Here is a 23,349-nt window from a genome sequence, read left to right on the forward strand (position 1 = left end):
TTTCAGATTCGCGGGGGACCCCCAGTGGTTTCACTCTTGGTATCTTCACCGGGTCTCCAATTCTGCGGTGAGCTTGAACCGTGCTTCTCTGTCCAAAGCAGAACTACGGAGGATGGGTGGACGGTAATCAAGCTGCTAATAGTGCAGGGTTAGTAGAGCCAATCAGAAGTAGAGAGGATTCATGTGATGCTTCAGTGGACAATCAAGAAACGAAGCACGACAGACACGTCGGCCAAAGAAACGTTTACAACGCCACAGACACGAGGTCTCGAAGCTGATGTAAACTGAACGAGCATATGGCCTTTCCGCGCTTTACTCAGTTCTGTCTATCAGACATGACCACCCCCAATCATTAGGCCTAGGGCCCAGTGTGTCTGCCGATCTGCAGTGCTTTTGAGCTGCAGAGTCCAGCCTATAGGTCACTCCCTGTGTGCTACTGGGTCACAGATCCAGGCGTATCGCTTCGCCCAACTTTCTCGGCAGTCTAAATTCTCCAGTCTGTGTGACGTCACTCATGAGAAGACGCAGGCGTGGGGGAAAGTGGGCTGTCTATTCCCTACATGGAATGTTGTTGTGTTGCACTCGCAGCCCCGGGGGTTGTCGCAAATAGTCGTATCGAGACGGGGTAGACCAAGCAGCTTCGTCGAAGAAGCAGGGACCTTCAAGTGACGATGCGGGCCCCCCTGGGATTTGTTTAGGTCCGTTCACCGCGAGAAGGTCTGGTATGGCATTCTTCGCACACGAGTGAGGCGCCGTAGCAGAACTACTGAGTTCTCTCCAACGGCTGTCTCTAGGTTTTCAGGAAAAACAAAGAAGTGTTGAACGCTAAGAGGTGTGCCGCATCTCCCGCTGACGCCGTGTATTTTCATCTGAATTAGACTTCAGAAGTCAACCTGAACTAGCAAGTCGTCGGTGAGCCCGGCTGAACCTTTTGGCTGGCTGTTCGAGACTACTTACGTGATGGCCTGACGCTGGCTCTCTACAGAAACGGAATAGCCACGATAGTGTGTGGCCCTCATGGATGACCGAGAATAGCACTGCAAACGGGAGACAAGGGAAGCGCACTCCAGTAATGTGTTGTAAGTTTCACCCATGAAAGGCACATTATTGCTTCCCCTGGTGTTGTCAGATTCTGACGAGAGCATGCACTGACAGGTAGAGGTGGACCAACTTCAATGCCCCAGAACCGTTCCCTGGCTAACGACGCTGTGTTCTTTTCTATCAGTTCTCCTGGTCAGATTATGATGGCGTTGTCAAGCGGGACCTCTCTTCACGTTCTTTCATCAGCCACGTTACAGGTTTCTCGAGTGTACGACTGTGTCCTTGTGGAGCTCCTTGCTGGAGAAGTGCCGGGAGGTACTTCAAAGCTTTCCTGGACTCATCTCTGAGAAGAAGCAAAGGATTGAGCCCTCACTTCAGTTCCCCCTATGTGCTGCAGGCCTGTCTCTGGAACTGCTGATGCTCCTCTGTAAATATACCGTGCCACGACCTCGTTCGTGTATGTATCACATTACTTCCTCGTTTAAGGGGACACAACTTGACTGCTTGGTTTCCCTTTTCGTACTCGAAATTTCCCCAGTGTCACTCAACTCACATCGATGCTGTTACTCGCTTGTGGTTTGTAGCTCGACATGGCGTCAAAATCATTGGCTTTTTCTGCCACGTTCTCTTCTGTTGGCACACTGGAGAGAAAAACTTTTCAGAAGCAACGGAAGGACAGAACGCTGAGCAGTACTTTGACGTCAACTTCGGAAACCCTTTCCTCCAGGATGTCTAGCACATGTGATCGAACTTCTGTGTTCGCCCAAACCCGAGATATTTTCCATGCATCGGGTAGAACAGATTTGTCAGCAACAACAACTCTTTCCAGCAACTCCCTGAAGAGTAGTCGGAGTCTCAACTCCAGGGGCTCCTCGAGCGAAAAGACACAGGGCCGAAAGTCTCGGCAGACTTCGTTCTCGGAGGTCTCCGAGACGGAGACAGAGGAAAGCGTTTGTTTTTTCGAAACGCTGCCAGGCGCACTACAGCGACTAGCTGAGAGCTGTGCGGGTCGACATGATGTGGAACAACTCCGCCAGCTGACTCCTAAGCAGCTTGAAGTCATGAGATACGTCAGTGAGATGGCAGAGCGGGAGAGTGCAGAAGCCAAGGAAAGACTTAGGCTTACGTGGCGGGGGTTCGGGGTTGGCCCGAAAGACATTAGCTCCATCGAACACTACCTCCTTTGCAAAGTGCCACTTACTGTCCGGGTACAGGTGAAAAACCTATTTCCACATTTGCTGAACGACAAGTACTACAGGTGAGCCGAAGTCGGATACACGTGACCTTATGCAACTCCAGGACGAAGTAAAAGTACCCGCTGTCGTTTTGCAGAAACTAAGCCGGACAGTGTTCCGTGCGTCTTCTGAGTTCAGATGCAAGTTGCTGATCTCCCCCATTCGTTCTTGCTAGCGGGTGTGGAAGCGGCCAACAGAGAAGGAAGATGCCGCAGGTAGACGCTCACATATCCGAGTGCTTTTGGTCGTGAGTGTAGCTGCTCTCTTTTTGGAACGCCCCCTCGTCACACTTACGCTCGCCTGGAATAAGGAAGCCAGCGGCAGTTGAGGCCAGGGGCGCATGCATCTCACAGCGCCATAAGCAGTCGTGTCTAAACCCGCGACAGGAGACACACAACCCTACTGCAGTGAAATGTGCCGCGCGTATGGCGCAGCAGTCGAATACTCCTCGTGAACCCGGGTAACGCCTGCGCGCATACGGGGAAGCACCCTGCGGTCGATGGCTGGGGCATTTTCTTGCAGTCTTAGCGGAAGGGAACCTGGCGAACAGGCTTATAACCCACAGACAAACGGTTATCCGTTCCGGGCTGGCCCGCGGGCATCGGCCGGCTGCTGCTATTCACGCGTGCCTCCCTATCACCCCCTGCACGCTGTCGCGCTCATGACCTCATCCTTGAGGTGTTGTTGCCAGTTCTCCTTGTGCGTCAGATCTGTATTCGAAATTCCAGGTAAAGGCGAGTCCTACCTGGAAGCGCGCCGCGAGTGGGAGCGCGTCCTGTTCAATGGCATATACGATCATCCTTCTGTGCTTCCCGAACACCGGCCGAAGTACGGAGTCCTGAACATGGTGTGTAACCCTTTCAGCGACACGAGAGTTGCTGCCTTTGGAAGTGCTTACCTGCTCCTCAAGGACCATATGCGGTAGGTCGTTCGACGTCGGTCATAGCTTTTGTGCCCTGCCATTTGGTGATACGGTAAATGTCCTTTAGTAATCCTCGCTTCTCGATACCGCGGAAAACTAGGAACGGTTGTTTTTCTCCGAGCCCATACAGGGCTTCATCGCCGACGTCTCTTACGCTTGACCGAGCGTTTCCTTCGGCCTGCGTTTTGAGTGAGGGAGGCAAGTTCTAGCCGCTGATAGTGACTGCTGGGATTTCGTGCTGACATTGGACTTCTCAACCAGATCGCAGCCCGTGGAAGATCCGAAAGTACAGGCACAGATCGTCTTCTCTATTTAGGCGGGCGCCGGTCTAGCTTCACACGTGTGCAACTCATCAGGTCTGTCTGCCGATGCCAAGGCCAGAGCCACTCCAACCCGTGCAGGTTTCTGCTAGTCTGTGTCTTGCGCAGGACCCGAGTTACAGTGGCAACGAGCAAAGAAAACCTTGGCTCTAATACAAGAAAAGTCGGGACGATGAACAATTTGCTTCACGTTGTCGAGACTCTGTCCTTTCATGAAATTTCACGATTGCATGTAAGATACGCCTGCACCGGCTAACTCTTCAAGAAGCATACTCCTAGGGCAAGACTAGTGATTCTCGTTGTGTATATTACAACGCAAATGCCCTTGTAGTTTTCTTTATAGCTAGCCTCCGCTTTGCACAGTTAGCGTACGTAGTCCCCAGGACCCGGTACCAAGCTCTCACACATCTTGCCCGGGCACGTAGATTCACAGTGGGAGCGGACGTCGAGCCAAGCATTGTGAAGGATGGTTGCACACACCAAGTAGCGCGGGAACTTATGAAGTACAGCTCAGGGTCTTACAGCCTCATAACATATGCAGAGCTGGCGAGCGTGCTTTTCTCGTATAGATGGTCGACGCCAAGAATGTATCCCAGTCCTGTAACTGTAGAGTTTCCGAGGATCTGAAGTCGAAGGCTGCCTGGAGCTAAGACTACGTTTTCCGCTGACTACTCCTTGGTTCGAGTGGCCGTCTTGGATTGATGTGTCAGTCCGGTCACGTCCGGCTTCACCTGTATGACTGCACTTGCTCCTGACCCCTGGTCTGTCATCACATGTGCTGTCTGGCCAGCCTGCCAGTCAGTTGTCGAGGATCGACATTTGGTTGCGCTTTCCTACCAACAAAGCCATGAGGTCCGTACGGCGTTGGGCTGCCACCGGAGCCCCAGCCGGGCTGGTCTTTTCTGCAGCCCCTCGGGGCGCACCTCGCTAAAAAAAATCTCCCACCTCCATACGTTCGCTGTTTCCTGCTCAGGCAGTCGCGACTGGCCGCCGGAATCACGCAACAGTGACAGGTGACTCGAGATATTCGGAGTTATTAATCCACGGCATGCTGGACTTGACGTAAGCGGAAGATGTCTGCGCCCTGTGGTTGCTCTTTTGGCACCCCAGCGGGCTGCTGAGAATTTTCCTTCTAACGTACGCTTCTCTGACACGAAGTACGATCGTCACGACGAGTTTTTGCCTGCGTAGAGACACTGTAGTTTCTCGTTCTTTCCGTCCAAGTGCGGATGAATGGGGATATAACGGAATTTTGTCTGCTCGTGAGTTCCGTTGTGCACGTATAGCAGAGATTCTTGGCGGTCGCAGTAGTCATCCATTGGATCTAATGTAGACACAGCAGTTGATCGGAGGTGCCCTAGTGTAGACATGTAAGCAGCTGACGGATGAGTTTTGCAGCTGTTGGAAGGAGCTGTAGAGGGCCGCAGGCGAGCGTACGTCGAAGCGGGACTGCCTCGATATTCAACAAACACCTAGACCCGTGACTGTACTAGAGTGCTCTTTCCAAAGAGAGTAAGGCATCCCTTAAGGCGTGTGACCCCGGATTGCCATGCGTGTGCACGCTTCCCCTCAACGTGGCGCTCCGTGCCAGCACGCGCAGATGTGTTCAGTTTTTTTTGGTGTCGAGAAACGTGATGCAACTTCTGTAGGCGTGACGTGGCGGCCATTGTCGTTACAAGCCAGGACTACCGTAAGGGGAGTGTGACCCGCAATCTTATAAAAGAGGTCAGCCGCAAATATCTGGTTCCTGTACTGACGTGCGAGGAGCTGGACGAGTTTCTTGAAGACAACCGCTGGTCGACAGTAATTCAGCAGAGGGCGAACGTGCTGGTGCAACGCACCATGGCGATGGGCAACACCTACGGATCGAGCTCCTATCTCTAGAAAGGAGACGTCCGCCTTCTGACTTCCGAACACCTGGCGTCTTAACCGCGTTGCACCACAGTCTTTTCAGCCCTCGTTGTTCTCGCAACGTCCGGAGCCTCTCAACGTGAGTGGCTTCCCGAGCAACTGGGGCGACCACCCCGATTGCAAAAAAAAAGTGCGAGCAAGAAATGTGCGCAGGGGGATACCACAGTGCGTCTGCTGCCCGTTTCTCCGGTTTGCCTCGTAGAATAGCGGTGGGAGGTACCTTCGTGCACCGGTGCGCACAAAGCCTGGCTCGTCCTTCTGTTGGGACAGACAGAGAGTTTTGCAAGTACGCGACTTGCGCTTTGCGTGCCATTGACATGAACAGTGGTGCTCTTAACCGATGATTAACCGCTCGTAGGAGTGCCATATACTCACAGGGGGTGCATGAGGAGATTGTGTGGCTAAACTGTGCCTACTGGCATTGGTCGGGTTTTTTAGTGAGCAGCTGGAGCCGCAGCGAAACGCGAGCGCGGCCGCCAGCTGGGAGGTTCAACTTTGACTGCCTTCCTTCGTTTCCGACTTCCAGCCGGGCCAGCCCGCCTAAGGAGCCGTCTCTTTTATTTTCAGTATCGGCAGGGCGTTTTTTTTATTTCTCCGTTCAGTGTTGAAATGCTGTCGCCAGCTAGCACAGGTTAGCAGAAGGCTGAACTGAAATGTCCTATGCCGGTGCGTTTGCCTGAGTTGAAAGTTAGAGTGGCTGAAGTCCGGTGTGGCCCAAGGAAGACGGGGACGCTGTCACGCTGACAGCATATGACACCGTCTGTCGGACGGACGTTGTCTCTGCTTTTGCTGTAATAATGGGGAGACACTTATAAAACAACTCTGTAAGAGGCTCTCTGAGGAGTTACTCCCACTGCGCAAGTCCACTACGAAATACAGGTGACACGGAAGTCCTGAAGGCTCTGGTGCAGATCGTCTGCCCAACCCGTGCTGCGGTCTGACTTCGAGTGTTTTTTACAGATTCAGATAGCCGGAGCTGCGCAGCTTGCCGTCGTGTCGCCCCGCGAGCAGGTGTACACTGAGATTAGAGGCCACGGGAAGGCCGGACACAGTAGTCGATAGTGAGGAGGAGTCCGGCCTGCTCATTCCTGCACCGGCACCCTGATGCTTTAGCGACAAACGAGCTGAGGTACCATCCCCTCGTTCTATCGTTGGTTTGTGTTGATGATCTAGCCACATCACCTAATGCCCAAACAAGGTAGTTGACGGTGAACCAGTGGCTGAACAAAATATTATTCTTTGCCTGGAGGTTTGTAGATGAAGCGAAGTCAAAGCAAAAGAAAACCAGCGCTCGTGGTCACAGCTTCTCCACTCGGCGACCTGCACCGCTTTAGCCTGCGATGACGGGCGGAGAGTTCTTGTCGAGGAAAGATAGGAAGGGTAGCAAGGGGCCACAAAAATATTACAGTGGCCAAGCAGTCTTTTGGAATGGCCACGTTTTCACGTTGGGGCCGCACCACCGGGGGGATTTAGCGGTCGATCACGTTGTGACAAGAGTTGACAAGGGTGTTCTCAGATTGAACGCGGAACAGGAAAAAAATAAGGATACAATCGCTGCATCAGTCGCTGCCTGCAAGGAACTCCTCCAGAGTTTTCCCCTGAGCCTGCAGTTTCTTCTCGATTTCTGCTAGTAGTGCTTCTTTCTCTTTCAGCTTAGCCGCCGCTGCTGGAGGCGCACTGCTCCCTGATGCTGCCTGTTCCTTCTGTTGTCTTGTGACAGTCATGCCAGCAACCTCGAACACGAGAACCCCTCGAAACCATTCGACATTCTCGTCCGTGATCATCATTTCGAACTCCTTGACGCTTTGGAAGCTTGGGTTTCGATTGCACAGGTCTTCCGTTGCGCAACGGACTTCCGAGACGCCATCGATCCACCTGTAACTTACCTCCGGCCGCCGACATGCCTTCTCGGGCAGCTCCTGGGCGCCGTCCACCTTCACAGTCAGCTTCAACATTTTGCCCTTGATTTCTTCTACCGTGTCGTAGTAGTCCAGGTCGGTGATCTGAGCGCCTTTCTGTACCCTGTAGTACCGCCGGCGGAGCAAACAGCGTTCGAAGACTTCATAGTTTCAGCTGCGAGTCGGTGCACCAACTGCCCGCAGACAGGCGGCGAGTGCGTTCTTTGAATCTGAGACTAGCCCAACAGGCTGCTACGTTCTCTCCGTGGTGACAACTCTGAAACAGTAACTGCGGGCACACGCACCGCTCCTATATACCTGGACAGCAGAAAGCAGGGGTCCGTACAGCTACCAGTACGTGACACAGATCAACACTCCCTGTCACTGCTACCATGAGGCTTCCGACCACGACCCTACTTGGAACGCTTCACTCGAGGATCTCAGCTACTCTTCTCATATGGGCGGAAGACGTGGATGTAACTATTCAGACACCGTGCAGGAGGAAGATGCTGCTGAACGGTCATCTAGCGAATGTTCAGGTCATGCATTCTTCCACTCAATAACTATCAGCCGGTGCTTCTTGAAACTGTCTCAAGCGACCTGCGGAGCAAGACACTTCCTTGTATACTCTCCGCCTCATCTCGCGGGGGCCGTTTAAGTGGTGGAGCGCTATAGCGCCAGAGGCTCGCACTGTCACGAGCGGTTGCTGTAAGGTGAAGACTGCCCTGGCTTTGCGAAGTCAGAATTCACCGCTACTCTTCGCTTCCCCACCCATGGAAGCTTTGTCGTCTTCCTGCGTTCGTCCGAAGCGAGATCCTGGACGGGAAAAGCCTCTCGACCCTACTCACATTTCGTTGACGTCGGCGAGGATCTCGAGATCAATCGACAGCTTTAGTGTGCCTTGTTTTTGCCCTTTGCCATCAAAGATTGGCAACATCTCATTTTCGACTGGCAGCAGGTTGAACAGGACATCTAAGTACAAGTACGCCTGCCCCAGGACCTGTAAGCAGGCAGCTAACATAGAGCAACGATCTGACTAGCGAGAGTCTTCAAAGGCGGGAGCCGCTGTCTGTCTTGGTATCCCCCAGGGACAAGCATACGTGCTCTCTTTTTGCCGTTCTCACGCAAACTCTGCGACCCACTCCACGCCCGATAACTTTCCCCCCCTTCTTTCTGTCGCGGCCACTGGTGCAAGACCGCCGCTAGGGGTCCCGCCTCGTCACGGCGTTGCCTGTCGCCCTCTCAGATGTCCAGTGGAAGTAAGATATTCGTGCACAGGTTACAAAGCGTGGTGACCCACTGTTCCCTGCTGGAATCCTACAACCAAAGTGGTACACAGTGTTTGCACCTGACTACCTTCTAGGCTTCATTGTAGCTTCCTTGCTAAGTCTGTATCAATTGTACTGGACGTCTTGCGAGAGCAGGAAACAGCCTTCTAGGCAAGAGCCCGGCACAGCCGTTTCCTGCGTCTTGATCTTGCCTGGTAGGAGTCCGGGTCCGCCGCAAACGGGTTTAGCGTTCCCTCGGGAAGCTTGAAGTCCTCCGGCGACGATGTGTACTGGCTATAAAGCTCTCGCATCTCGAATATTTTACGCTCGAACAGATCGAGCTTCCATGTCTCTACGACATCGGAATCCAATCGCTCGACCCGGATTTGGATTTCTGTCTGCTGCATGACGTTTTTGGCCGTGCCTTTCCGAGAAATATCGAGACCGTCGTGCTTCATGGTAAGCTTCGGTGAGAAGAATATGCCAATGCCTAATTCCTCTGCTATCGAGTTGGCCTCCTCAATTAGAAGGATGGCCCGAGTCATGATCTCTTCCAACACGACACGCGCCCGGCGCTCCGCCTCTTGGTTGCGTTTCTCCTCTTCCTGTTGTTCTCCAAGCTTCTTCATCTTCTCTTCCAGCTCTCGTTGCTTCTGTTCGAGCTCGAGTTCATGCTGGCGCTTTTCTTCTTCGAATTGTTTCATGAGCTCGATCGCTTCGGAGCCCTCAGCTGTCACCATTAAGGCCTCGTTGTCCCGCACCCTCCGCTCCCATTCCCGTTTTTCGCGCTCCATCTTCTCGCGCTCCTCTTCCATTTTCGCCTCCATTTCTCGCAGCCTTGCACTGGCGAGGGCATCAAGCATGCCTGTCTCCCCAACTTCGTCCAAACTCTGCTTGTTTGCCTCCTTCATCGCTTCCTCCCATGAAGGCATAACCTTGTCGTCGTGGGTTGGGTCGACGTAGACGTACAAGTTCGCGTGGCCAAATAGAATACGGTCTTTGTGGGACAGTGCTCGCTCTTCGCCCTCTCCAACTGGCTCGCCGTTCACCAAGGTCTTGCCGGTAACTTTCATGACCACCTCGAACGTGACGTCGTCATCATCATCTCCGTCTCGAGTCTCCTTGCACACAAGCGTAGCGTGATGCACAGCCACACCCAGCCCGCCGATCTGGAAAGTGGGCTTCTTATCGCTGCTGCCCTTGCCGACACTGCTCGTCCCTGCTGGTAAATTCAATATGATCTTCCCTGACAAGAACGGGTCTTCATTCAGATTTTTCAAACATGGTCTGTTTTCCTCATGCTGTTCTTTCTCGGAAGCTGCATCTCTCGCTTGAGCTTCGGCAAGCTTCTGTTGCCAGCTCTTTGACATCTCTTCGAGAGCTCTGCGGTTCGCCTCCAGCTCTTCCTCATACTGCTGTTTCATCTTCTCCATCTCTTCTTGACTAGGCCCGTCTCCGCCGGCAGCTAGCGGGAGCTCTCCCCCCGCCGCCTGCAAGAACGCCGGAGACAGGCAGTCATTAAAAAACTACATTGCGGAGGGGACGCAGCAAGGAACGGTAGCTTTACGAAGATGCTGACCAGGAGATGGAACAGGAAGAGCGCCATACACGGGAAAAACATCTCCTGCAGTCCACCTGTACCAGAGTTTCCGAGCCGAAATGACCCGACAACCTGCTTGGGCAGTTCAAGACATAATCAGCGAGGCGCTATCGCATAGAACTCTCATATCCCATGCACCCGCCAGCTCTGTAGGACATAGGGCACACAGTTCCGTGGCTTGCAGGGCAAGTTTGAGGCCCTTTCGGCCACGTTCAGCCCGGTTGTTTTCCCCTGCCGAAACTGCACCCTGAATTTGCCTTTAAGGACGACACCGACGAGTCACCATAAATGACGGTGCTTGTCCCAGAGCACGCGATCATGTATTTCTCCAAGGTTCATGAAAACCTTGGCACTGTTACCGGGAGAAGGCATCGCGATCCCTCGTCTGCTGTCCACTGTGCTGGGAGCGACGGCATGCACCTTACCTTTTTGAGTCTTTCGTTCTCCTCTTTCAGCTCGCGGATAAGTCTTTCTAATGGATTTTCGTTGATAACAGCTTCATTTTTGATGGACTTTACTCGATCTGCATAACGTAGAGTGGAGAGGGTCTCCTCGAAGTTCACCGACGCGGGAGAAAGAGCGGCAATCATGCAAGTTTTGCTGTTCCCTCCCAAAGCTGACTGCAGAATACGAGTCAGGGCCGAGTCACGATACGGAATGACCTGCGTACAGGCGAGCAAGGCGACACGAGGTACCCGCGGCTACGAGGACGGCATTAATGCCTCCGGGCTCACTTTCTCGGATATGATTACCAGCCTAACATTTCTATGTCATGGACGTGCGTCCATGGCTGCCGAACCGCAAGGCAGCAGGTGTTTGTCAGTCGCTTTGAAGCTGATGTACTCCCACTGTGCATTCGTCTTTGGGTATCTGTGGGCTAAGGCCAGAAAAAGTGAATTTTAGTTTCCCGTCGTAGCGGAGAGTGGCGAGACAGCCGAGGAGAGGTAGCATCTCTTTGGGCAGTAGAGGCACTTGTGATGCTACCGAAATACCCAGTGGGTTCAGAGCTTACGGCATTCCAGACGCAGACGAGCATCTGGGTCTCACGGGTTACGGAGGCCATCTACGTCACAGATAGGGCAGAGACAAGCTGCAGCATCTGGCACTGCATCCGCAGGATACCTGGCCCGGCTTGAGTTTGCCAGCTGCCTTGTCCGCAAGAGCGGAGATGACATTCCCGAGAGCAGACAGCGACTGGTTGATTGCGCAGCCCTCTTTCAGCCGATCGCCAGTGGCCCCTGTCGAGCCGGCTCTCTCCGAGCCGGCCAAATCAACAAGACTGATCTCAGCGGTCTTTTGGCTCAAAGGCTCTTTTGTCCCTTCGTCCAAAGTTACTTGGTTGTACACGATTTGTAAGACTGTGTGCGCTCTTGAAGAGGTGGCGTTCATCAGTGTTGCACCGACTGTCCTGTTGCTTGTCCCTGACCACACTCGGAGCACAGACGTGGGGGACCAGAGGGAGGGTCGCTCGCCCGCCAGATACCCTGTTTTTGTGAGTGAAACTGGGAAGAGCTACTCCTGTTTTATGCGGGAGAAAAAGGAAATGACGGTGTGGGAGAGAGCTGGTATTAGGTTAATGCACGGTCACCCTTGATTAGTCCAGCTGCCGCGGTGCAGCACGGCGCCGGACCAGTAAGTAAAGCTGCACGAAAGCTGGCCAACCGGCTCCGCCGGAGTTTGATACAATACAATCGCGGCAGTATGAGTGCAGAACTAGAAAGTAGCGCCCGAGTATGTCCAACAACGGACTCTTCGTGCAAAAATTGTTATTCGCGCATACACTTGCGTGCAGGCTTCCAAAGAGATGAGACCTTTTTTTCGACGTCGCCCCGCGCCTTTCCCGAAAAGAATATAAAGATGTATTGTTTCTAAGGAATAACAGATCAGATTTTAAGCGCTTCGCGTGCTGCTTCACTTACAGGCGGCTCAGCGTGCTCTCTCAACTGTCATTAGGGGGGTTAAAAGGCGCCTCACCTTCGTCGAGCTTGGCTTGGATAGCATCATACGTGTCGACAGGGTGCTTGGTCAAATCCTGGACAAAAGTTCCCAACTGTGGGGTATGTCTAATTTTTAGTCCGCCCTTGGGGCGCTGATCTGGCTTGACGAGTAGATCCTGGACAGCCTCATTGTAGATCTCGAGCATACTGACAGTCACCTCAGAGCGAAGAAGAGGGTCTTTGATTGATTTGATGCGTTCGAAAATTTCCTCACACGCGCGCACAACAATACCTTTGTTTGCTCCATAACCCACCATCGAGTAGCTCTTTCCTGCTCCTGTCTGTCCGTACGCGAATAGGCAGGCGTTATATCCGTCGAAGGCATTATTGAGCACATCTTTCCCAATATCGTTGAAGACCTTCTCCTGGTCAGCGTATTTTGACGACGTCGGCCTGGAGTATCCGTCCGCGTCGTTCTGAAACCCATCATGGGACCAGTACGAGTAGTCAAAAGCAAATGTCTTGTTTTGCTTCTCATCCTCAATGTTATGGATAGTCGTGCTGTTGCCGTTCATTTCAATGCAAAGTTTCGCATTCATTGTCTTCTCGCGCTCGTTGAAAGGCCGTACCCGCACGGCCACCTTCACCGACGACATTGTGCCGACGTTGAGTGGCGAAGTGATACGTAAACTGGAAACTATTCATGCGAAGGCCGCACCGACGTGAACCGGGCCTACGTTAAGATCAGTGACTTGTGCCCTTGTGAAAAAGAATGGAAACCTGCGGAGGACCCGCCGTGTCCCTCAAGCTCGAAGTTTTTCCAACACACCACACACCACGGGCTGGGCGCCTGTCGGCTAATTGCTTCGGAGAGTTGATTGCGATAGGCCGTGGAAGAATTCAGTAACTCTGCGGGCAACCAAAAGTAGTTTGAGGGTAGCCATTCCGGGGAGAGGCAAACACTGGAGATTGCAAATTCAACTCATAAAACGCGATCGTGCGGGGCCCTCTTTCTTCGGCATGCAGGAACGGCGCCTGTTATTTGCCGTTCCGGGCTCGTTCCTTTTTTTATTCTACAGTGATTTTGTGTTTCAGTTCCACCTCCCCGCAGAAAAGGGGCACGCCCCGAAGGCCCTTCCAGACTGTTGCGCTTTTTTTCACCCACGGTTCTAGACCAGTTGAAAAGAAGCTCCGCGCGCACCACGGAGAGCGCTTTAACGGATGCAGCTTGCACCAGGGTAACAGAGTTTGTCGAAGGTCCAGCGGGTTCGCCATCCAGTAGTTACGCGCTCTGAGCGTACTGGATGTCAGGAAAGGCGAGGAGTGGCCTTTGCGGGGCTGGCTCCGTCTCCTTGCTCAGGGCAGAGATGAAAATGATCGCAGTTCGCTCAGTCTGCTCAGTGCTACCCGGAATTGGGAAAGCGCCCGGCACCGCTAGTCTTCTCCGCGGAGTTGCGCGGTCTTGTGAGTGGCGGGGTGTCTCTGAGCAGTGCTGCGGAAAGTCCACCTTTCGAGACAGTAACCTGATGGTACCTGAACGGAGTAGTACGCAGAGCGCCCCGGTTGCCCATCGCAGCATCTAAATCCCCCGCTTTGGATACACCACACCGTCTCCTTGGGCACGGTATGGCAAAAGCAAAAGCCGCGGTCCGTGCAGCCCGATGCTGAGTATCGGCGGCCCCGCTTCGGCAGTCTGTACCTGAGTCATTCTACAAGTCGGGTGATGTGCAGGCGGCCAGCCTCGGAGAGGCCTCAGAGGGTCAAGGCAGACGTCTTCGTTTATTCCGGTAGACAGTCGTGCCCCCAGAGACTTCCCGGTCCCACTTCGGTTGCAGCTTGCCACTCCAAAAGAATCGATCTCCTCCAGGGGTCATACTCTGAGTGGGGGTGTCGGCGTTCCTCGTTGGGCGGACACGGTAGTGCTGTATTGTCATAACGGCTTGACACAGCTTAGTTGACGAGCAGTCGCTGTCCTCACCGGCCATGCGTTTTTCTCCATTTCACGGCTGCACGAAGTGAGGCTCTCTGAAGCGAGCTTTCCTCAGTTGGTACTTACTCTCAGTTGCAACCCGTGCCGACAGAAAAAGGAGACGCATGGACATCGCTGCAGAATGGATGTCGCTCGCGTATGAAGCGTCTCGTGTCCTCCACCTAGTATGGCCGGCAAGGCAGACGCAGTAACTTCTCGATGACTAGCTGCGTCAGAAATGCTGAGAGCTCCGCTCACTCCCGTAGGTTCCGAATCCCGGGCTCGATGGGAGGACCCCGACGTACACGGGCTTGCTCAAGAGAGTGCTAACTCAAGGCTGATGACATAGCTCACCCTAGCTGCGGGAGAGCAATACCATAGAGAGCGAAGGCGAAGCAGCTGGTCTTCTGATATGCTTTGGTGATGATTCTCTCTGAGTACGCTGCTACGGCGGCCTGCACATTCACTTTTTTGTCTGGACAGAGCCGGAAGCTTACTCTGCTGTCCAACCTGTTGGCTCTTCTCATCGATGCTCGGCCTACTTTGTCAAGAGGGCAACACGTTCATGAGGAGATGCATGTTCAAAGAGCACCTGCTTCCACATGTGAGAGGCAGAAGCAGGGATTGTCACGGATTCTGGACACAAAAGACCAAGACCAGCCCAGGTTGTACCGCCGGGTGGACGCTTTCCCGAGCTCGTGCCATTCGGTCCTTGCAGCATCCGGTCCAAAAAGATGGCACACGGGTGACGTCTTCTCCGGGCGGGGTCGCTGCTCCTTTGCTTTTTTGGGTCCCCAAGAAACCATAGCGAACAGTCCGCGTCTGAACGAGTCCTACTGGTGGCTGATGGGTGTGTTCTTCAACACAGGACAAATGACAGGCCAGGAGTGACTCGTGTTCGCTTTGAGACCACCAGAACGTCCTATCTTGTTGCTGGCTTAGATAACCAAGTATCGTTCGTGTGTGATGCTTCTGGCTAGACTCCGTGGTGTGGTTTCTACAACGACTTGGTTCATGGCGCGACCTCCTGTCTGCCTATTCGGACGCATCTTGTTTGCTGCGGTGTGTTACGTGATAAGCCCTCGTGCGTAACGCGCTCTGGAAGCGCCCCCCGGTGAGATTTGGCTTAGTTTCCAAGCGTAAAGTGTCGTTGCCGGTCCGTGAAGGCCATGAAGCCACCTCCTCAACCGGGCGCTGGCAGGCACGCTGCCGTAGCTGCTACGGGGCTGATCGCAACAGGCTACACGCCCCAATTTTCCATGACCCGGTACGAGGAGCTACAGACCACACACCCTTGTTCTCTGAAACAGCCTGTCGTCGACGTTCCTGTAGTCGCATCGGCCTTCCCTGTAGCCCGCCATGGTAAGGACAGAGAAGGCGTGGACATCCCGGGTCCTCAGCGCGTGGTAGCGGACAGAGACAGACGCACCATCAGAGAGTCGTCACGCCGGTCTTTTGTAGCAGACCGAGAGCAGACCCAGAACCGGGGGCACAGCGGAAGAAGGCTATCGGGCTTGAGCCGAACTAAGGAGGCGAATGCTGCGCCCAGTTCCGGTACTCGAGGAGATTTCGACGGATGCGCAGGACGGAAGGGCTTCAGCGAAGAGCACCGAAAGGCAAATCGAGTGACCGCTACTGCCGCAGCAAGTCCACACGATACGCTTGACACCCACCTAAGCACCGCGGCACCTAACCCACCACAAGCTGTTCACAGGTCTTTTGCTGCGGTTCCGAAAGGGTTGCCAGCGGACAGCAGCAGCAGCATCACTTGTACGGACGCGCCGCCCCGTACTAACATACGCTCAAGCGGGACAGGGTCGAAGACTGCGAACCACGCAGGTCCACCCATAGATGAGAATGGAGGCGCCGTAGGGAGATCCGCCGACGCAACTCCGGCTAGCAGAGCCTTCGATACTCTAGATAGCAACCGGAAAAACCCACCGGAAGCTACACGGGTCGTGCCCCTGAAAAACGGCAAAGAAGAAGAAACGTCGTATCCAAGCGCTACCTTGTCTACCACGACCGGTGCTACGTCGTTCACGCAACGCTCCTCTTCAACGCGGAGGCCTCGGGAGGCAGATGTTGCCTCTGTGACTCCAAGCGCCAGTGGGATCGGCACTCAGAGAAATGCAAGTTTTGCTAGCACTACTGGTCCCGGGAGCAACCGCCGCATGTGTTCGGACACCACAGTATCTGAGGCTACGCTGGCCAGCGATCATGAGGACGCCATTGCAGCCTCGAAAGAGATTGCCTCGGCTCTCCCGAGTAAAGGGGCACGAGCATGCAACAACGCTTTCGCTGACACAGAAACGATCCTAGAATCTCATTTCCGAGAGCACCAGGAAAACAAAGATCCAAATGATCGCAGCAGTGCACCCCTTACCTCGCGTATTAGCAAAGTCCAGTATGAAGCCAGTAATCGTCTCGAGAGGACCGACATCGGGAACGACGCAGCGGACCCAACAGGTTGTCCACGGCAGTCTCTCCTGTCGCCAAGAGAAAGTACCAGCCACTCAAAAACGAAGACGGTGCCATCCCTGAGAGAGGAACCGGAGCAAGAAAGAGACTTTGGACGGGCCACTGGGAAGGAAGTTAGACAAGCGGTGGTCTCGGCTGTGGCTTCTCGCTCCGACGGCCCGAATGCAGCCAGCCACAAGGGACCGACAGGCTCTGTCATTAGATCTTTACAGGCAGATGAATCTGCGAAGGAAAAGGCAGACAGGTCCCGCCGAGCATCTTCGTCATCGGCTGCAGATGCCACCTCGAAGATCCTTCCCTCCGGATTTTTCGACACGGGCACACCAGCAACTGCTGGACGTGCAGGTTCGAAGGGGGGGGCCCGGGCAGCGTCAAGTACTGCAGGCACCATGAAGATGGGAGAGAGGAAAGAGGGGGACCTGCTACAGTCGAGCCGGCAAGCAAAAGCTTCATCAGAGGAGGCTAAGACAAGAACACAGACTCGGGCACTAGGCTGCTATGACACAGTTACACCGCCCGCTGAGAGTACGCAAGCAACAACGTCGAATGGACACACCCAAAGCCAGGCACGTCAGCGTGATTGCCCGAACTGCGAAACAGACGCGAAGAAGTCTTCCGTTAGGATGATAACCAAGTGCGTGGAGCAGAAACTGGACCGCCGTGGCAGCCAGAGTAACTGCGGCCAGAGAGGAAACAGCGCAGCGGAAAACGGGCGCGAACTGGGCAAGCACGATCAAGCTCCCGATCAAGAGACAGCTCGCCCCCGACCAGCTGTCACGCACCAAGGCACTGATGTAGACCAGTGTGAAGGAAACTTGCTCAAGAGCCCATCCGTCTCTTTCCGGACGAGAGCTGACGCTACTGCTGAAAAAGGCGGCGTACAGTGCCCAAACGACAGCGAGCGAAGCGCTAACAATCTCAGTAAAAACTCACGGAGACCGAGCCGCCTCCGTTCCGAGTTTGGCCAGACGGCGGGGCAAGGGCCTCACCAACTGGTGGAATCATCGAACGGCACTGGGACTGAAGCCCACTCGCATCGCCCCTGTGAGGCAAACAGTTCAAGCGGATGCCCCCCTTCGAGTGCGTCGGCCAGGCACAGAGAATCAGTGGCAGCACAGTCGCCTCTGATTATACGCACCAACGACAAGTGTCAGGGGACCTTGAATGCATCAATCCATCTGTCCACCCATTCAGGCGCCTTCTCGTCGCAACACAAGGCTACGACCAGTTCTGCCCTCTCCCCAAGATTACTGTCTTCGGGAGACAGCGGCACTCCCGGAGAGCTGTCGGTCATAGCGTCTAAGGGGGGCTCGTCTTCCAGAACGGGAACATCGCAGGAGAACAGGCAGGCAACCAGAGGTCGAAGCAGCGACGGCAACTCTTCGGATTCCCGCATGCAACGGGGCGAAGGCAGCTCTCTTTCGGAGTCTGCAGTTGTCGTAGTAGGAAAAGCAACTCCGCTCTCGGACGCTCACAACTGTGCACCCTCCCGGTCCGTGCTTAATGGATGCACCGGGGTCAGCGAAAAAGAAAGGGGAGTGTCGAACCCGGAGTCAGCACCTCCAACGGAGCGAATGAGCGGAACAACCAGATGGCCCGGTAAACATAGTATAGCATGTCACCCTGACGACTCTCTACAATGCACTACACACCAGGGCCCTGTACCAAGCCCTGCTCTAGATCTTCCCGGAGTCGGGTCTCAGGTCAACAGAGACAAGACCAAGGCGTTGAGCACGACAAAAGTACGAACGCATCTCCTGAGAGATATGGGAGAGGACAAAGAGTCGGATCCGAGCGAGACACTTTTTTACTCTGCAACGGGGGGGACCAGCAGCAACCAAAGCTCTGGCACATGGAACTCTCTGTGCACGGATAATCCAGAGCGGAGTGTGAGCGACACATACATGTGTGTAGAAAGCCAGACCCTGGCACAGAAGCCCCGAAAACAGAAGCTCGACGCCTCTGATTGTACACCAGCTGGTGTAGAGGTTCCTCCACTGCCGCCGGCTCTTCAACGCCTTTCTTTTCTGTGCACTGGGCATCGGGAAAATTCGGAACTCAGGGCATTGACAACTATTCAGCAGTGTGTCATGAAATACACAGCCGAGCATTCGGTGAAGGAGAGCGCCTTTGCTAAGCTTCGGATTGAAAGACAGCTGAAGAACACCACTTTCACGAAGGAAGACCTGAAGAGAGCTGAGGGTTACCTGATGCGGCGCTTGCCACTGACAATCGCAATCGACATTCTCAACGTGGCGCCGCACCTTCTTGCCGACAACTATTACAGGTACGCCAACTACCCCGGTACTTTGAAGGTTTGATTGGGCAACCCCCCACTATGGGTTCGTCTGCTAGAGTCTTGAGTCACTGTTTCTCTAGGTCGTTGGTAGACAGATAGAAGGAGCCTGGTCCGGCTGGAACGGGCGAAGGACAGCAACGAAACTGATGCCACACTTCGGGCTGAGACCCATGTCGCGAGTTTCGCACCACGTGCCTCCGGGGCGTCAGACGTGTGCGGCTGTTTGTGCAGAAGCCGCTACGAGCTCAAAAGCCAAGCTCTTCTTGCAGAGGTCAGCGAGAGGCGCAGCTGGGAGGGACTGCTGTTCAAGGGTTTGTATGACCACGCTTCAGTGCGTCCGGAACATCGCCCGAAGTGCTCTACGTTGAACCTGCTCTGTCATCCGTTCGCTGACTCCCGGTATCACCCTTCGAGCCGAGCCTTCTTGCTCCTGGAGGACCACGTCAGGTAGGGTAGCCTGGTTCCTACGGTTCTCGGTGTCAGCAGTTCACCACCCGCAGGGAACGGTGAATGTCCGGGCTACCTGAAGTAGCCGGACAAGGCAGCGCTCCCGCATAGGCCCATAACACTCTTTTGGGGGCTTACCAGCTCCAAGGGAACAGCGTGGCTGCCATACGTTTCACGCGAGCCTCAGGCTCGCGCGCAGTGCATCAGCCAGACTCGCAGATTCTCGTAGTGCTCTCAGCAATTTCAACCGGGTTTTCTCTGCCCCTCGTCTAATTGGGCTGGAGGAATTCTTACCAATGCACCAGTCACGTTGCAATTGTCGGCAGGCCTTGGGGCTCGGTGAGGACAGCACGAAGCAAGGAAAGCACTGCGATGTAAAGTGTGCCATGCCAAGCGAACTAAGGGACTGAGCATCCCTTCTTCACACTTGTGTCTCTCCACAGTCGACATCATTGCCGAGGAGTTTCATTCTCTGAGTCTGTGTTATTAGATGGCATGTTTATAACGCATCTGCCCCCCGTGTAGTTTTATACAAGGACCCCCGAGGGAAGATGGACAGACTGCACAAACAGCCGTAGCTGTGACACTTCGCTTCCTGCAACCACTAACACTGGCCGACTCTGTCGCGTTCAGAGGTGGCCCGCTAGGCTTAGAAGAATACGGCTAAGTCTCCAGTCCTTGTACGACCAAAACACGAAAAATTCGGCGGCGAGGATGCAGGCGGACATTGTGGGCAAGCAGGGGTCACAGTTCTGTCTTCACAACAAGGGTGAACCAGTGTTTATGCCCCCCTGCGCACAGGGTCAGAGTTACCGTCTCAGTGTCAAGGGAGCACCCGAAACCTCGTCGCCAGCGGATTGGTACACTTACTGACATGTGGCACGTCTTGGAGCTCCTGCTGCCGGAGGAACTGACTGCTTTCCTTGTAAGCCCGTGCAGTGGTCCGATCAGGGAAGAAGCTCGTTTCGACAGGAATCATCGGCACCGCCTTTCAAGGCAAGGCCCGCTGAGCCTATGCCAGCGAAGCGTGCTTTTCTCCTTTGTCCGGCTTCCCGCTTTCTTGAATGATCCGGGCTAAGGCGCCTCCATAGGAGCTAATTCTCGTGCATAGTGGATCTCTTCATAGCGCAGCCCAAGTGCAGTCACGTGGTGGCTAGTAGAAAGCCTGGTCTCCTGCCGACGAAACAGTGCGTCTGCTTTTTGGTGCACACGGACCCGAAAGATGAAGGTACTGGACCTCTGTGCTCATCGGACTGTGAGTGACGGGAAGCGAAAGTGCGTCCAGTTTCATGGACTTTCCCACTCACGCCAGCTGACTGAGAGACCTTTGACAAAGGACGTGCCTGGCTTTACTGCGTCGCGTCAAGTCTGTGGCTTTCCTTCGACGGCTGCCAATGCCTGAAATCCGTTTCGTCTGACCTGCCTCAGACAGCTCGCGCGCATAAGTGGCGTGGAAAGTAAAGGCCATCAGTGTCCCAGCTGGCAGTCAGTCGCCACTTCGTTGTACGCAGCCACCCGTGTGTCATGTCTTCCATTTCTGCTTGAGTAAAACAGCTTCGAACCTGCGTGACATGCGCTACAGGATGTTGCGAGTCGACGGAGCCCTTCAATGCTGCGCCTTGAGGAGGACAGAAAACCTGAGCTCCATGTGCACGGGATGATCGACCTCACGTGAGCATACACACGACTGCGCCGTCCACCAAGCACGGGGATTTTCATTCTGGTGTAGTTGTGGGTCAGCCCGGGTGCATTCAGGCTCGGTGACGATTGAGAAAGTGAACACGGACTAGCAGCACGCAGCGTCGTCTGCAGCTTTGAGTTGTACTGGCTCAGCCGGTCCTGGATGGCCTATCAGTTTGGCTCGCCTTCCTGTCACGTATTGCTGCCTTTTTTTTCAGGAAAGATGTGGCCGCCATCGCCGTGCGAAAATCAGACTATGACGGAAAAGGCCCTCGTCGGGATTTCCTTGAGCAGCTCAGCCAGAAGTACCTCCTCCCCATCATCACCTGCGAGGAATTTGATCAGCTTCTGCAGGGTGGTCGGGGATGGTCTATGGCAATTCGCGAGCGCGCACATGCTCTCATCCAAAAATCCGCAGCTATGGGAAATACCTGTGGGTTCATATAAGCTAACTTGGCTGAGGGCGCCTCCTCTTGGGAAAATTACTTTAGTTTTCGTTTCCACCGGACCAACTTTGTCGTCCGAACTGAAACAGAAAGCAGGTTACTGAGTTGTAGGACTAGGGTGGACGATTCAGCAATAAAGCAGAGCGCTGCGGCAGAGAGTTGCACCACGGTTCTGCGGTGAGCGCGCACCAACCAATCGGCCGAGAAACCGCGCTACACACTAGCGAACGTTCGAGACGGGACGAAGGCCCGCAGTGGCTTCCACAATCCCGCGAGGCACAACGGCCGTGCGGTCTTCCTTATGTCAGACACACTCTTGCTTTGGAAGCCGTCGTGAATCTCCTGTTAGTGACAGGCACAGTCAGGTGGTCGTATCCCGAAACGGTCCGCCTTCTGTCGAAGGTTCCGATGGGCTTCTCGGCTCCAGGTCGTCGTACATGAAGGGGGTCTCAGTGACCGCCCTCGCTGTCAAGCCAGTGGGAAGGTCCCCAACTAACTGGCACAGCCGCCTCCCGGCACTGGTGGCTCGCGGGCCCGCATTGCAGTTCTCTCATGCACGGGTCCAGTGAGGCTTTTGTTACGTACTCACTGCCTTGCAGCTACGGCCCCACTTGCGACTTGGAAGTGTAGCCTCACAGTGCATCTATCTGCATGTCTTCCGTACTGATGGAGTACTTTCACGAGAGCAGAGTCCGCTGCAGAGGGTTTGTATTCCGCTGTCACCGCGCTGTTGAGAAGTGGCGGTCTGCCTGGCTTTTCAATATAGCGTCCTCAGCTACCCGTACCGTAAGCGACTTACTGTCCGGCCCCTAGTGAAAAGGCCGCGACCGTCGAGATACTCCAGCCAAGAACTTGCATGCATGCGCAAGTGTTTGCGTGAACAAGGGCGGAGTCTCGTCTCCCAACTTGTATCGCTCCGGAATCCCATTTGTCAGTCCTCGTACACAGCGGGGTAGCACAACTGTTGTGAAGCTCACGTGTACTGTGAAACGGGCGTCCCAATGTCGGCGGATCTGTGAAACAGTGCCGTCATTGTGTGCCGGGGGAAACTGACTTCGCTTATGGCATGGTTGACATACCCTCTTCAGGCGCGAAGGCCTCAAGCTTGGACAGGCCAAACGAGACAGGATGCGGCTGCCACGAAGGCAGGGATACGACTACTTTAACAGCCTGTTGTGCCTTCGTTCGCCCGGTTGCTATCAGTAAAGTGACGCGAAGAATATATACCTCAGCGGCCAGTGTGACAGCTCGCCCGCCCCGCTTCGGGCGCCGCGGCTCCATTTGCATCTCAGTTCGAGAAGACCGCTCAGACTACGGAAACTCTCCCTCGCACCCGCTTAGTGGGACGAACGGAGCTCCGGCACTCGCTGAGCAGCTGCGAAGTCAGAGCACGCGATCCGCGCATCCTGTGCGTTCCTTGTTTTGTCGTCTGTACCCTTTCCTTCATTAATGTCTTTTTGGGGGCTAAACAGGGGGGAGGCAAGCCTCAGGCAACTTGCACTGGAAGGAAGCGGGCACACAGAGACTGAAACGCCGAGCTACGTTTTACGAAAGCTCAGCAGTGGGGTGTCTCCGGCAGTTGTAAAGACGGACCGGGTACGTATCACAAAAAAGTCGTACCAGTCACTCCCCTAGGCCGGCCAGCAAAGAAGCGTTTGTTTCAGGTGTGAGGGTCGATATTCTCCAAGACACCCGTGAAGTCCGAAATATCGTGTTCAGCTCAGCACTGTTGCAGTACGCTCTGTAATTCCCCTCTTGCCCTTCCCCCGTGTGCTGGAGCTTCTGAGCCGGCTGGCGACGTCGGTTCACGAAAGCTAGCAAGCCTGCGATCGTATGAGACCAGTCGTCGCAGTCGACCAAGACGGTGAAGACCTGCGTATTGGAGTCACCAGTACGCG

General features: G+C 54.5%; 4 protein-coding genes across 4 annotated transcripts; 2 read left to right on the forward strand and 2 right to left on the reverse strand.

The window, feature by feature from the left end:
* Positions 1–3,131: 3,131 nt before the first annotated feature.
* Positions 3,132–5,402, forward strand: CSUI_007952 (uncharacterized protein; the record flags this gene model as incomplete). Its single annotated transcript, XM_068068093.1, has 4 exons — positions 3,132–3,197; positions 3,627–3,750; positions 4,492–4,580; positions 5,168–5,402. Exons 1-4 carry the CDS (start codon positions 3,193–3,195, stop codon positions 5,400–5,402), a joined length of 453 nt encoding a protein of 150 aa, XP_067919926.1. The 5' UTR covers positions 3,132–3,192.
* A 1,458-nt stretch (positions 5,403–6,860) lies between these two features.
* Positions 6,861–12,731, reverse strand: CSUI_007953 (chromosome-associated kinesin klp1). Its single transcript, XM_068068094.1, has 5 exons — positions 12,170–12,731; positions 10,621–11,620; positions 8,763–10,085; positions 8,176–8,327; positions 6,861–7,451 (listed from the first exon to the last, which is right to left on the reverse strand). The coding sequence occupies exons 2-3, from the start codon at positions 10,783–10,785 to the stop codon at positions 8,763–8,765; spliced, it is 1,488 nt and encodes a 495-aa protein (XP_067919927.1). The 5' UTR covers positions 10,786–11,620; positions 12,170–12,731; the 3' UTR covers positions 6,861–7,451; positions 8,176–8,327.
* A 2,629-nt stretch (positions 12,732–15,360) lies between these two features.
* On the forward strand, positions 15,361–21,511 carry CSUI_007954 (proteophosphoglycan related; the record flags this gene model as incomplete). The annotated part of the gene is made up of 5 exons (XM_068068095.1): positions 15,361–18,866; positions 19,110–19,325; positions 20,127–20,250; positions 20,908–20,996; positions 21,224–21,511. The coding sequence occupies 5 exons, from the start codon at positions 15,361–15,363 to the stop codon at positions 21,450–21,452; spliced, it is 4,164 nt and encodes a 1,387-aa protein (XP_067919928.1). The 3' UTR covers positions 21,453–21,511.
* CSUI_007955 (uncharacterized protein) lies at positions 16,000–16,955 on the reverse strand. Its single transcript, XM_068068096.1, has 2 exons — positions 16,485–16,955; positions 16,000–16,065 (listed from the first exon to the last, which is right to left on the reverse strand). The coding sequence occupies exons 1-2, from the start codon at positions 16,776–16,778 to the stop codon at positions 16,018–16,020; spliced, it is 342 nt and encodes a 113-aa protein (XP_067919929.1). The 5' UTR covers positions 16,779–16,955; the 3' UTR covers positions 16,000–16,017.
* Positions 21,512–23,349: the final 1,838 nt, after the last annotated feature.

Source organism: Cystoisospora suis, assembly GCF_002600585.1.
Source record: "Cystoisospora suis strain Wien I chromosome Unknown contig_4317, whole genome shotgun sequence".
NCBI classification, from domain to species: Eukaryota; Apicomplexa; class Conoidasida; order Eucoccidiorida; family Sarcocystidae; genus Cystoisospora; species Cystoisospora suis.

What these genes read in the sequence shown, in the direction of transcription:
- CSUI_007953 (XM_068068094.1), bottom strand. Translation starts at nt 10,785, where the DNA reads ATGATTGCCGCTCTTTCTCCCGCGTCGGTGAACTTCGAGGAGACCCTC. An exon ending in AGAACGAAAGACTCAAAAAG is followed by an intron (nt 10,086 to 10,620) that starts GTAAGGTGCATG and finishes GCGTTCTTGCAG; the next exon opens with GCGGCGGGGGGAGAGCTCCC.
- CSUI_007955 (XM_068068096.1), bottom strand. Translation starts at nt 16,778, where the DNA reads ATGACAGAGCCTGTCGGTCCCTTGTGGCTGGCTGCATTCGGGCCGTCG. An exon ending in GGACTTTGCTAATACGCGAG is followed by an intron (nt 16,066 to 16,484) that starts GTAAGGGGTGCA and finishes GCCGTTTTTCAG; the next exon opens with GGGCACGACCCGTGTAGCTT.